Raw genomic sequence first — 13,312 nt, 5'->3', positions numbered from 1 at the left:
CAGTATTATGGGGTTAAAATATCTGTGATCAAAGGTGGTGGTGGTGGTGGTGAAAGTTACGATAAACTGAAACTTATTGAGTGTACATAGGACATGAGTACATTGAACACATTAAAACATATAGGCCACAGTATAAAACACTTAAAAATTTTAAACACATTAAAATATGGCTTATTAAAATTTGAGTTTGTATTGCGTGGATTTCATTCTTCAATCTTCTATGTAGTTCTTGTGCTTCTATATCATGTTGATTTTTTGTATAAGGTGATCTTCGAGATTGTTCTATGGCTGATATACGTCATATTGATACGTGGTAAGAACCCTTGTCATGAAAATTTATTTTTGAGTAACTGTGTAATCCAACTGATGATGAACTTCAATAAGTATTTTATGATCAACTGCAAGACTTTAGTTTACCTTGACTTTCTCTGGTAACACTGACAACTTGAAAGAGACAATGAAGGCACCAGTGGCAACATCTTCACCGTTGACCTTGCGCGTAATGCGCCGGACGTGTCACGCCACGGTTCTTCACGTCTTCCATTAACTCGTCGTCAGTGTTCAAAATAAGGTCGCGGTGAAAGATGACTCCGCGAACCACATTCAAGGACTTATGCTCCTCCACTTTGACGGGGATTTCGCCAAAGTGGTCGCACTTAAGCAACTGATCAGCTTGCAGTGCTGTACGAGTCTTCATAAGCAAACTACCGTTGCACATTTTCTTGAGGTCCTCAAGTTCGCCGTAGACTCCTTCAATGTGTCTACTAAAAAGGATCGACTTTACCAGCTTAAAATCATGCCCATCAGTTCTGGTAGCAACCAGAAACCTAGGGAAGCTGGATCCCATTCCTTCACGCTGCGGATATTCCCAGGGAGTTGCACCTCTCAGGGAAGCAAAAGTTAAAGACTTCGGTAGGGGACCACCTTGAGAGGGGCGACTTAGTTTGGAAGCCATGCCTGAAAACTTCCTTCCCGACTGCCACCCACTCCGATCAGGGATCTCTGTAGCCAAACCAAGCAGCCAAGGCAATACCCACCTGGTCATAGCAGGTACTGCCCGGGGTCCAATGTTGGACGATGCCTAATATGGGATGACTGAGGAAATGAGCACTAGGACTCCCTTCCTCCAGTCACCCGCAATAGCATGTACCCCATAGCATGTACAGAGCACTAAATATAGAGAAAAAAAATAAAAAGTAATAATAATATGTCCTTTTGGAATTCGGCTGTGCGGGGACCTGTGTTGTCAGACGGATACTACTGCCGAGGTACATGGCGCTCCCACCCGCAATGTTCCTGGGTGGGCAATTGCGGGCTTTTGGGCATAATCGCACATGTAAGAGGCCCATCTCCAGGCAGCACGCACATCAAAATTTGGAAATGGTCTACAAATGACCCACGGAAAAACATTAAAAAATAAAGAGGGGACCATGGCCACATGACCCTTTTAGTCGCCTTCTACGACAGGCAGGGATTACCTGTGGATGTATTCAGCCTCTCCCATCCACAGGAGGTCCGACACATTATACCAATCCACATCCGCGCCTAGGTCACCCCTTTTTGTCGCCTTTTACGACAGGCAGGGGATACCGCGGGTGTATTCTACATGTGCGTCCCCCACCCGCAAGGGGTAGTGTGTTTGGTCCACGAGAGGTATTTTATTTCCCTCAAGTCTGCTGGCAAGCTGGTTAGGACACCCCTATCCACCACCTGGGAGTATCACCTCTCCCACTGCTACGTCAGCATAGTAGGTTTGTGGTTATCAATAAAAATACACCATGCACTCGATGCAATGTCGTCAGAAACATGCCGCTTTGAATATGGATTATGTCTTAGATTTTCTTTTGAGAGGGTATGGCGAGCAAACCTACAAGGTTTAGTCTACCCAAAGTCTGCTACAGTCCATTCCGTGATGCCATCAGTGCGTAATGACGCACTATCTGGCAATGGAAGGCTTTTACCTTGATTGTCGTATCCCCTATAATACCATGCTTTACGGGTTTCTGTCTCTATGGCTGTAATAGAATCATTAAAAGATCATCAGTACTCAGCCTATGTGAAGCATCATTATAATTTGAATATGGTATATCTCAAGGAATTTCACCGAATTTGTTATGCTGATAGTTGTAATAATACTAATATCAACTTACCTTCAGCCTGAACAATCCATTTTTCAGCCTGATTTGAATCACTGCTCTCCGAGTTATCACTTGATTGGTAATAATCTTTGTATGTGTTTTCTCTTCTTAGGTCCTTTATATCTGGATCACATTCTACATCAGACATATCTTCAGAAATGCCATGCAATAGACTCAGCAATTAATGGTTTACAAGACATGTTTACTGTACTGTGACAAGCTGACGAAAGACAACACTACCGGAGACGCAGCGGAAATAATGCTCGTACAATTCGTAATATATCCAAGTTCCATTTTTGAGTTTTTTAACATTACAGTTTTTGATAGGATAATTATGAGCAGATGATCATATCTTAACGAGAAGATGCGTGTTATGTTTTATTAGGACACAGCGGTCATTTTGACCCCTCCAGCAGTAGTAGGTTTACCCGCTACCAACGCCCCACCCTAACTATCCAACTAACCCCATGGCAGTACAGCCCCTAAGGGCCTTGGCCTACCGAGCGACCACTGCTCATCCCGAAGGCCTGCAGATTTTTTTTTTTTTTGGCTCTACGTCGCACCGACACAGATAGGTCTTATGGCGACGATGGGACAGGAAAGACCTAGGAATGGGAAGGAAGCGGTTGTGGCCTTGATTATAGCACAGCCCCAGCATTTGCCTGGTGTGAAAATGGGAAACCAAGGAAAACCATCTTCAGGGCTGCCGATAGTGGGGTTCGAACCCACTATCTCCCGGATGCGAGCTCACAACTACGCGCCCCTGACCGCACAGCTGGCCTGCAGATTTTGAGGTGTCATGTGGTCAACACGACGAATCCTCTCGGCCGTTATTCTTGGCTTTCTAGACTAGGGCCCCTATCTCACCGTCAGATAGCTCCTCAATTCTAATCACATAGGCTGAGTGGGTTTCTGTTTCTATGGCTGTAATAGAATCATTGAAAGCTCATCAGTACTCAGCCTATGTGAAGCATCATTATAATCTGAATACGGTATAAATCAACGTCCATCCATTGATGCAAAATGAACTATATTTAATATGGATTTTCCTGACCACCAGTCAGGAAAAGTCCCTGCAGCTCAATATCCTACAATAAAAACTGTAATTAAAATTGAGTTTGGAAAATGTGTAGCGGTCAAAACCGGCAGGTCTAATGTTAATTCACTGCGGCCAAGGTTAAGTGGTATTTGCTTCTTGTATTTGCTCGATTTGTGCAGTTTGTTTTTGGGTGTTCCTTGTGCCAGTTCACGCACCAAACAGAAAACTGCAAAATAAACTGAAATAGAATAGCAAAGCAGAGCACGTGAAGGTTTGTTTACAAACACTACAGAAATGGCACTCAAACAAATGGTCAGAAGAGTGCACTCATTTATTTCTGTGAAATTGCGCCCAAAGAGGTTGTAAGTATGAATGAAATTGAACTCGCGGCTGGTGTGGCCATCGAGAATGATAAAAAATAAACTATCATGACATCTGTTGAAGAAATGAGGAAATTACAAAAAGAAATACGAACATGTCAATTATTCTACAGTTGCCAGCTCTAGGGTTAAAACTATACTCCGGAGACAAAAGATATTTTTACCTAAAGCATGGATTTTATGAAACTTTGTGGGAATGTCACCTACACAGAGATATCACGAACATTTCTTTCATATACAATTACTAGTTTTTCCAAAATCAATTTCTTTTTGAAATTTATAATTCCATTTTTTCATGAAATTTAATTAACATGTTAATGTAAATTCGTAATTAGGTGGATAATACTTCTTTTAAAAGCACTACGTATCTATTTTTCTGTACATAATTTAGATAAGGAGATATATCGTACTAAATTTGTGTAATTTTTCCTTCCTAAAATTTTCCACTTAAAAATCCCTACTACGTGAAAAAATTCTGCGATCAAAAATTCCATATGCAGGTTTCCTAATATAGTTGTAATACATATACCACACAAATTGTGTTACATTTGGCAGAATATTATGGGGAAAAAATGGAATTTAAATGTAAAATTACAATTGGCAAACAAAGCATTAATACAGTGATAAATTGCTTGAATTCAGCGGAATAACTTCGTGACAAGAAAAAAGAAACTCAATCCTTTCAATTTCAGTCATTAAAAAAATTTCACCAAATTGACTAAAATACCTATTTTTATCTCCGGAGTGTCAACTTAAACTAGTCTGAACTCTTCCTATAACCTGAAATGTATTATAAAGAACACATTGTTGTAGAACCCGGAGTCTTTCTTGAAATTCTGTTTGAACTTGACGGACTGAGCGAGTTACACACACTAATCATAAACTAACATGTTGTGCAGTGGTAAACACTAGTCACAATACACTTCACGACTTAATACAAAAAAAGTTAACAGCACACAACTCTCAAAAACACGTCTTTCATTAGAGACAGGATAAATACACACACATATCCCGTTCACTGAACTGCACACACAGCCGTCATGTCGCTGACAAGAAAAACATTGCTTTGCTGGTTCTTAGTTGAAATGCCCTCGATGTAGAACATAATTTGCACCATATCAGTCAGAGAAAAACAAACAGAATATTGGTTTATGTGCATTTTACGCGGTTAGATTGTGAAATTAATAAATGAAATTGTTTCTAACTTACCACATCAGTTTTAAATTAATTCCTTAAGAAATTAAGTTTATTTATGTTTTTAAGTCTTCTATCTAGAAGACTAAGAAATCTTACCTGCAATGTCAGTCACAGAATTAGCTTCAAGAATACCAGAGTTTGGCCGAACACAGTACTTCTTTGGTGCAGTAGTTTTGATTTTGAAGCAAACACTTTTATCTGATGGATTTGTCAGCTTCATGTATGATGTAACTGGAGTTGTAAAGGGCCCTGTGGAATAAAGTAGATTGTGAAGTACAATTCTGCTTAATACCTGCAGCAACATATTTAGATATATTTTTCAAACATCCATTTTTCAACTAGTTATCCATGGTGGACCCAAAAGTTAACTCCTAGATTTGAGCACATGGAGTATACTCATTCCACAAATTGTCACTCTCATTACTGTGATACAGTTGGGATACTGTTGCTTGAGGCCATATTATGTAAAAGATCACACAAACCTTTATTGAAACCCAATATTTGAGACAGTCAAAACTTTCTGTGAAGCAAAGTTCAACTATTCCTATACATTCTCAAAGTAAAATTTGTGTTCAAATTAGTGCAGAAACATTTCATATATTTCAACTCCAAGTACATTTTAGAACATTACATAGAATTTGTACATGTTAATCGAATATACAGTAAACTCTTTATTCAACAGACCCCAATTCTATGGATTTTTGATTTAACACACATACATAATACAGTGGAACCTTGGATTGCGAGCATAATTCGTTCCGGCAACTTGCTTGTAATCCAAAGCGCTCGTATATCAAAGCAAATTTTCCCAAGAGAAACAATTGAAATGCGGATGATTTGTCCACAACACAAAAATATTCGCATAACATTTCTAAAACAAAATATAACGTAAAATAAATTAAAATGCATTTTACCTTACAATAGAATCATTGTTGATGTGAGGGAGACGACTGACGACATGAGAAGAGTTACTGTGTAGCACGAATTTCACTAATGGAATCACTGCTATCTGTTTGCTTACGGGAATTGTTTTCTTTTTGTGCAACTTTGACGAGGAACCTGTCCAATGACTTGCTTTTGTCTCCTTTTGAGGATTTCACAAGAATGTGACATTGCATTGTCATTGAACAGATTTTGCACGGTTTCCCACATTTTGCACTTCTCCCGAATCTCAGTTGAAGTGAGATTCCATTGAATTTTCCTCCTCCTCTTCCCAGGATGAGATCTCAATTACCTCCTGCTATTGCTCGCGATGCAGGTCAATCAGTTCGTTGGTGGTCAGTTCCTGGCTATCTTCTTCCACCAGCGCTTGAATGTCCACATCATTCACCTCCAGCCCCATGGTCTTCCCTAAGGACACAATTTCATCGACAACCGACGGCTCACAATGTGGAAATGATTTCTCCAAAACTCTCTGAGGGTAAGGTTTGTTCCATCGGTCACTTCGAAGCATTGCTGAAATAGTGCTTAGGTGAATAGCTTCTTGAAGTTCAAAATAACTTGCTGATCCATAGGCTGGAGAAGTGGAGTAGTGGTGGGAGGAAGGAACTTAACCTTAATGAACTTGAATTCCTCCAGTAAGTCGTCCACAAGTCCTGGAGGATGAGCAGGAGCACTGTCCATAACCAGCAAGACTTTGAGCGGCAGATTATTTTCTGAAAAGTATTTCTTCACTATAGGACCAAATACTTCGTTCATCCATTCAACGAAGAAAATACGAGTGACCCAAGCCTTAGTGTTGGACCTCCACGTAACATTTAACTGGCTCTTCTGCACCTTGCATTTCTTGAAGGTCCGTGGATTCTTGGAATGATACAGAAGCAGGGGCTATACTTTTAAATCCCCGCTTGCATCAGCACACAATAACAGGGTTAAACAGTCTTTCATGGGCTTGTGACCGGGCAATGAATTCTCTTCTGCTGTAATGTAGGTCCTCTTAAGCATCTTTTTCCAAACAAGTCCCAATTCACTGCAGTTAAAAACTTGCTGTGGCAGGTAACACTCCGTAACAATGAGCTTCTGGAACTCAACAGTGAATGCCTCAGTTGCCTTAGCATCCGAACTGGAAACCTCCCCATGAGTAACTACACTATGGATGCCACTTCTCTTAAAGTTATCAAACCATCTCCTGCTGGCCTTGAAGCTTTCTTCGACTTCTGTTGACATACGTGAACTACATGGCAATTTACTTACGAAATCTGCGTACAACGTCTTTGCCTTCTCGCAGATTAAATTCTTGGTCACAGTATCGCCTGTTAATTGCTTATCATTTATCCAAAAGAAAAGCAACTTTTCTACATCTTCCAGAACACGTGGCCATTGCTTTGATACTCTTGTGACTCCTTTTGCTGCATCTACCCACTTTATTTCGTAATTCTTCTTTAATATTGTGCAAATCATTGACGTAGACTTGTTATAAAATCGCGCTACATCAGCCACTCGCATACCTCGTTCGTGCTTTTCGTATCATTTCCTTTGTAACTTCTATCGAAATCATCTCCTCCTTCAGAACAAATTCCTTTTTGGCCTTTTTTTCGTTCATTGGGCCCATCGTTGCAGAACAGTTATAACACTAACGAAAGAAACAAAACATGTTGACTATGCGACCGAAGCACGCCAACTGAAGTCCAGAGCGGTAGATGATTACACACACTCTCCCAGGAAAGAGAGGGGCAGGGGGAAGGGAAAACAAAGGCACAGGGGAAGGGGAAACGTAGGCACACGTGACGCTCGTATTGCAGAACCTCACTCGCTTAACAAGTTACAATTTATTTAAAATGTTTGCTCGTCTTGCAAAACACTCGTAGACCAAGTTACTCGCGATCCGAGGTTTCACTGTATCTCGTTTATAGACTGATACACATTTCAGCATTCAGTCTGAAAGCCTCTGGTAATTAAATACCTCCACAATCCTCCAGTTGTAACTAGCACTGTGGCCTAATTTAGTTCCATAACTCTTTTTTAAATCATTAGAAACCAACTATAGTTGTCCTGGACTGCCTCTACTCCTCTTACCCTCCACGACTTGGCCCATTATTCACCTGATAACCTATCCTCCATTCGCTTCACATGACCCCACTACCGAAGCCGGTTTGTGTGCGCCAAGTTCATTCTTAACTTAGCTATTATCTCCTTATTCAGTGTACACTCCAGCCACTGTTCCCACCCGTTAGTACCAACGATCATTTTCACTACCTACAAGTTTGTTACGGACATAATTCAACAAAAGTACTGATAATTTTAAAAATTACTTTGCAGAAATCAACCAGAATATGATCTTAAAGATTCTGAAACCTCCAACAGTCCTCAGAATCTGAAGCAAGGTGGTGATAACTGCAGTGAGAAAAAAATTTAACAATGGTCCGGCATCAACGAAGGAGACACAGGCTACCTAATTCTAAACCTGGAGATTGTTGAAAATATTCTACGGCGCAATCAGAAGGTGAGGATGAAAAAGATGAAGTGGTTTCAGCTGATCCGAAACTATCAGTCATTACAGAACACATGGGTGAAGTTCTCATTCATAGGTGCCTCATCAGGTCCACGGATAACTGTTTGTTAGAACATTTTCAGAAGTTTTGAAAAATGGTATGAAGAAAAAGGATGAAAGTAGAAAGCAATTGAAACCTTTTTTTTTTTTTTTCAAGTGAAATCTACAGCAAAACAGTGTAAGTTGTTACTACTGAAGTATATCAATACCGCTGAAAGTCTTATTCCTAACATTCGTGATCTAATGGCCTTTCGATTTTATGGACAACCCTGAGCCACTTACAGTCCAACAATTTGCTTTTACATAGCACTGACACAGGTTTTCCAGCAAAAATGGGATGGAAGAGGCTAGGAGTGGGAAAGAATCAGCCCTGGCACATACTGAAAATCTGATACTGACAGCCCCTCTGTGGTCTGAAACCACACTGGTTTTCATCCAACTTCCTCTCAACCACTGATCGCACCCTCCCTTTTATGACGCTCGTGAACACTGCCTGGTATACTGATTAATGAGATACCTTGTTAGTTGTTGCAATCCTTCCTGCTCCCTTGTTTATAGATAGGTGCAATTACTGCTTTTGTCCAATCAGAAAATATCTTTTTTTACAATTGGCTTTTCATCACACCGACACAGATAGGTCCTATAACGACTATGGGGTAGGAAAGGGATAGGAGTGGGAAGGAAGCAGCCGTGGCCTTACTTAAGGTACAGCCCCAGCATTTGTCTGATGTGAAAATGGGAAACCACGGACAACCATCTTCAGGACTGCCAAAAGTGGGATTCGAACCCACTATCTCCTGGAAGCCGGGTCGCAGCTGCGCACCCCTAACCGCATGACTAACTTGCCCGGTAGAAAGTATCTTATTAACACTCCATGCTAATCTTTATTACTCTATGAAGCCATTTCATCCCTGCCTTCCCACTGTATTTCACCACTTCAGGTCTAATTTCATCTATTCCTGCTGCTTTATGGCAATGGAGTTTATTTACCATCCTTTCCACTTCAAGCACAATTTCATCATCACTATCCTCCACATGAGCTCGGTTGTTCTCAGCATCACCAGGAAAATTTCCTTTTACATTGAGAATATTTTTTAAATATTCCTTCCACCTGTCCAGTGATTCCCTGGCACTGCATCTTCATCAGTGTTCATAATCAAGCAGTGGTGAAGGATGATTCTCTGAACCTGATTTAGGCCCGATTTTATGAAGCAGTTGATCCTAGATCAAGGCGTAAAACGTATTCTAGATCACGTTGATCCTCAAATTTGTGTTGTATATACGTTGATCCGAGTAGTGTTCTTGTATTGTAGGCCACATTTATCAACGTGAAAAGAGGAAGGCTTTTGTAGTGAAAAATAGGGCCGTAACAATAATCATGGTAAGAAAATAAGAAAGAGGTTCTGCATTATTACCAATATTTAATCTAATGAAGGGATTTTTATCGCGATTCTGTCTTTGAATTACGGATGTCTGACGTCTCCGATTTTTCTTCAGATGACTATAATGAAGAATTTTGGCGGTCTCTGAGTATCAGAAAGAGGAAACCCATTCTTAGAACTTAGCGACAAAGCTTTTAAAATGAGATTCTGTCTAACCAAACACACTGTTGAGGTTATGGAAAGTAGACTTCAAGACTCTCTAATGAGATGATTGAATAGAAACCAACAACTTACTCCGATGTTCCAGTGATTTATGGCCTGTTTCTGGAATGACAGTTATCTGTACATGTGTAGTTATCGGTGACATAACATGGTAATACGTTTAAAATAAGTTTCCGAAACAACAGTTATCAGCTTCTTCACAGTTATCTGCGCTACGACTGGTAACTGCAGTTAGTGCTGTAGTTACCTCTATGATAGAACTGATTCCAACAAATTAGTTTCATAAACATTAGCAAGTGATAATGAACTGACTATAATATATTTACAGTCATTCATTGTAGGTTTTAAGGTGCTTGGGTGTGCTGGAGTTGACAATATTTCGGTCAGTACGTTTACTTCCACGTTATCACTGGCTTTAGTCACTGGTTCCACCTGTATGGTGTCAATCTGTCCCAGCTGTTTCGGTTACAATCTCCTTGGAGTACGCCTCTACTGTAGATATATCTTCCAATACGGGAAATTAATTGTCAAATAAAATAGAACTCGAATCAAACTGATTTACATCAGGCTCAAATTGATCTTTCAGTGCAGCTATAATGTTAAGATTTCTTTCATCAGCCTTTGAATCATGAGTCCCACTAACAGTTTGTGAACACCCAAACTGAAATTATGGAGTATTACATTTGTACTAAATAATAAATATCTTAGGTACTGGTATGCATTTAATATAAGCCTGCTGAATATTATAGATTTTTCGTTGTGTTTTAATGTTGTTATATCTTTTAACTGTCGACGTGAGGTCTCAGACTCCCAATAACCGTAAAACATCTCGACTTCCTTAATTAAAAATCTCGCAGGGAGTTGTAGTTTGTTACCTTCTTATCTGTGGACTTCACGTCAGCAGTTACGAGAGTATTTTTGTCAATGTATGTTGCGTGGTCAGTGTAAGTAAAACATCTCAAATGATTAGTCCGTTGCAGTTAATACAAATCCTCAGTTCGAGGAGTACATTAGGGAACTAATGAAGAATGTAGTGGTACGGCTATTTTATTTTGGCTATTGCAGATTGAAGTCTGTAATACTCTCGTGTTGTTCAAGTTGTGCCATGCATGTTTTTCATTTATATTAGTATTATTTTTGTTTATGCTTGTGTTCTGGATCAGTGAAAAGTGATCTGTTTGGTAATTAAGGCGTATTCGTATAATTTTAGTCACAACAGCGATCAAGGTGAAATATAAGACTATGTCTGCGTACAGTGAAAAAGAAAGAAGGGGAAATATAACTAATTTTTGCATTATTAGATCAGATATATTCATATTTTGAGAGATTATTACATGCTGAATCAGACTGATTTAAATGACTGTGTACATGTTTGCATACTAGTTCTCATTATAGAAAACTTCTGCTAGGGAAATAATGTGACTTTACTATCAACATACTCCTGATTAGTACGAATTTCCCCACGCTGTTTACGATATTGGCAAGTGAAATTGTATGATGACTGATCAAAGTTGATCCGGATCATGAGGTCCGAGATCAACGTTATACAACATAACGAGCACCTTGGAAAGGATCATTTTCTGATCTTGAATCAAAAGTGATCTTGAATTGGCTATGTTTATATAACCAGCCCTTAGAGATTTATGGTCTTCCACTTTGATGGGGGTTTTACCAAATTAGTCATATGAGCAACTGATCAACCTGAGCTGGCATGCACACCTTCAGAAACAAACTACCACTGCACCTTTTCTTGAAGTTACCAAGTTTTTTATTGACATCAGTTTGAAGTTGTTGCCACCAGTTCTGATAGCACCTGGGAATCTCGGGATGCTGGAACCCATCTTTTCATATTTTCCAAGGGGTTAAACCCCTTAGGGAAACAAAAATGAAATTCCCAAGGGGTTAAACCCCTTAGGGAAACAAAAATGAAAGACTTGGATAGCAGACAACACTCAACTGGCATCATGAGCTTCTTCATGCCATTATGCTTCCTCCCTGAATTTGATCACCTTCCATTATGGAGTACCTCAATAACAGACATACAGCCACGGCAAAACCCACCCTCGAGTCTAATGCTGAGCAATGCTATGTCTGCATGTACCCGATAGCATACACCGAGGGGTTCCAGCTCAGGCATTCAACTGTGCAGAGACCAGTGTACTCAGGTGGATATTACCGGAGAGTACAAGAAGCTCCCACCCAGAAGTTGTGGATACGGTTTGGGATATCAAGAGCAATTGCACACATAAGAAGCCCTTCCCCAAGTAGCAACACACATGAATTTTGATTAAATATTTACTTTTGAAGTGGAAGCTATTTTCTTTTCATTTTTTGCTTAGTTAATAAATAACCTTTTAAGTAAGTTATACATGCAGTCTGATTTGACCAATCCCTCAAGAGGAGTCCAAAGGCAGAGTCCCTCCAAGTCACCTCTTACAATAGGCCGGGGTTACCAATGGGTGTTCTCCCACCTTGGCACCTACAGACAGTCCAATTCACGATACAGTGCTACCATCCAGTGTCTTGTCACGATCACTCCTTTCACTTGCCTCTTAACGACAGAGGATATCATGGATGTATTCTTTGCCTCACACACCACAGGGGAGTTCCTTGAAGAATCGAAGTGAACTCGCTGAAAGTGCGATGAAAAACATCCTTCGTACAGGTTCGTTCAGAAACAATCTTAGTTTTTCCTTTTCTGGTACATGAGAGCACAGATCAGTTTATTCTGAACAAGGAAGGTATGTAATGTCCGAATTTACCACTAGGAGCCACAATTTTTTTTTTGTATTACAAATATTTAAACATGTGAAGATCATATCCATCTATTTAGCACACATCACCACCAATGAGGAGGGGGGGACTTACGTGACTTTACAAACTATGATCTAGCTGAGAAAACAATTTCACGAAGGACTATTATGTCAAGCAGAATGTGAAATAAAACTTTATAATAGTACTGAAGCCTGTGATGATGAGGTACTAGCCAGTGAAAAGTGATTCTAAAGATTATTTAATAAGCGGACCACTTTGAGCACCCGTGGTTAGTGATGGTTCAGAACCTATGATTTCCACAGCAATATTGATATTACAAATATCACTGCATTAGCAGGATTTAGTCAAGTAAATACTGATGGTGATTTACCATACAAACTATCTCACTCTTTCATTTGAGTTACCAGGACTGCAACACGACCGTCCTCATGATGTAGGACCAATTGCTATTTTCATCATCACAGTGAATCTCATTACTGGGCTTCAGGACAGTATTTTTGCAACTTAATGCATTCCTCGCAACTTAGTGAATATATATCTAATAGCATTTAAGAAGCCCTGTACGAAAATTTAATGACGAATGGCTTCTTCACCGATACCAGTACCGAATGAGGTATGCAGTAATTTTTTATGACATCATTCCAAATAACTTCACTCTTTTCCAAAACAACAGTCAAGAAGGTACACTA

At 39.8% G+C, this 13,312-nt stretch overlaps 1 protein-coding gene across 3 annotated transcripts in view; it reads right to left on the bottom strand.

Annotated features, from left to right (window-relative positions):
- The window catches only part of Vap33 (VAMP-associated protein 33kDa), a 189,222-nt gene that overhangs the window by 102,337 nt on the left and 73,573 nt on the right, over positions 1-13,312 (bottom strand). For all 3 annotated transcript variants that reach the window (XM_067140500.2, XM_067140501.2, XM_068226133.1), the window contains one exon: positions 4,851-5,003. In XM_067140500.2, the coding sequence (XP_066996601.1) occupies positions 4,851-5,003 (153 nt within the window). The remainder of the gene's footprint in view (positions 1-4,850; positions 5,004-13,312) is intronic.

The sequence above is a fragment of the Anabrus simplex genome, chromosome 2 (genome assembly GCF_040414725.1).
Source record: "Anabrus simplex isolate iqAnaSimp1 chromosome 2, ASM4041472v1, whole genome shotgun sequence".
Classification (NCBI taxonomy): domain Eukaryota; kingdom Metazoa; phylum Arthropoda; class Insecta; order Orthoptera; family Tettigoniidae; genus Anabrus; species Anabrus simplex.
This window is presented reverse-complemented; position numbering and strand designations above follow the sequence as displayed.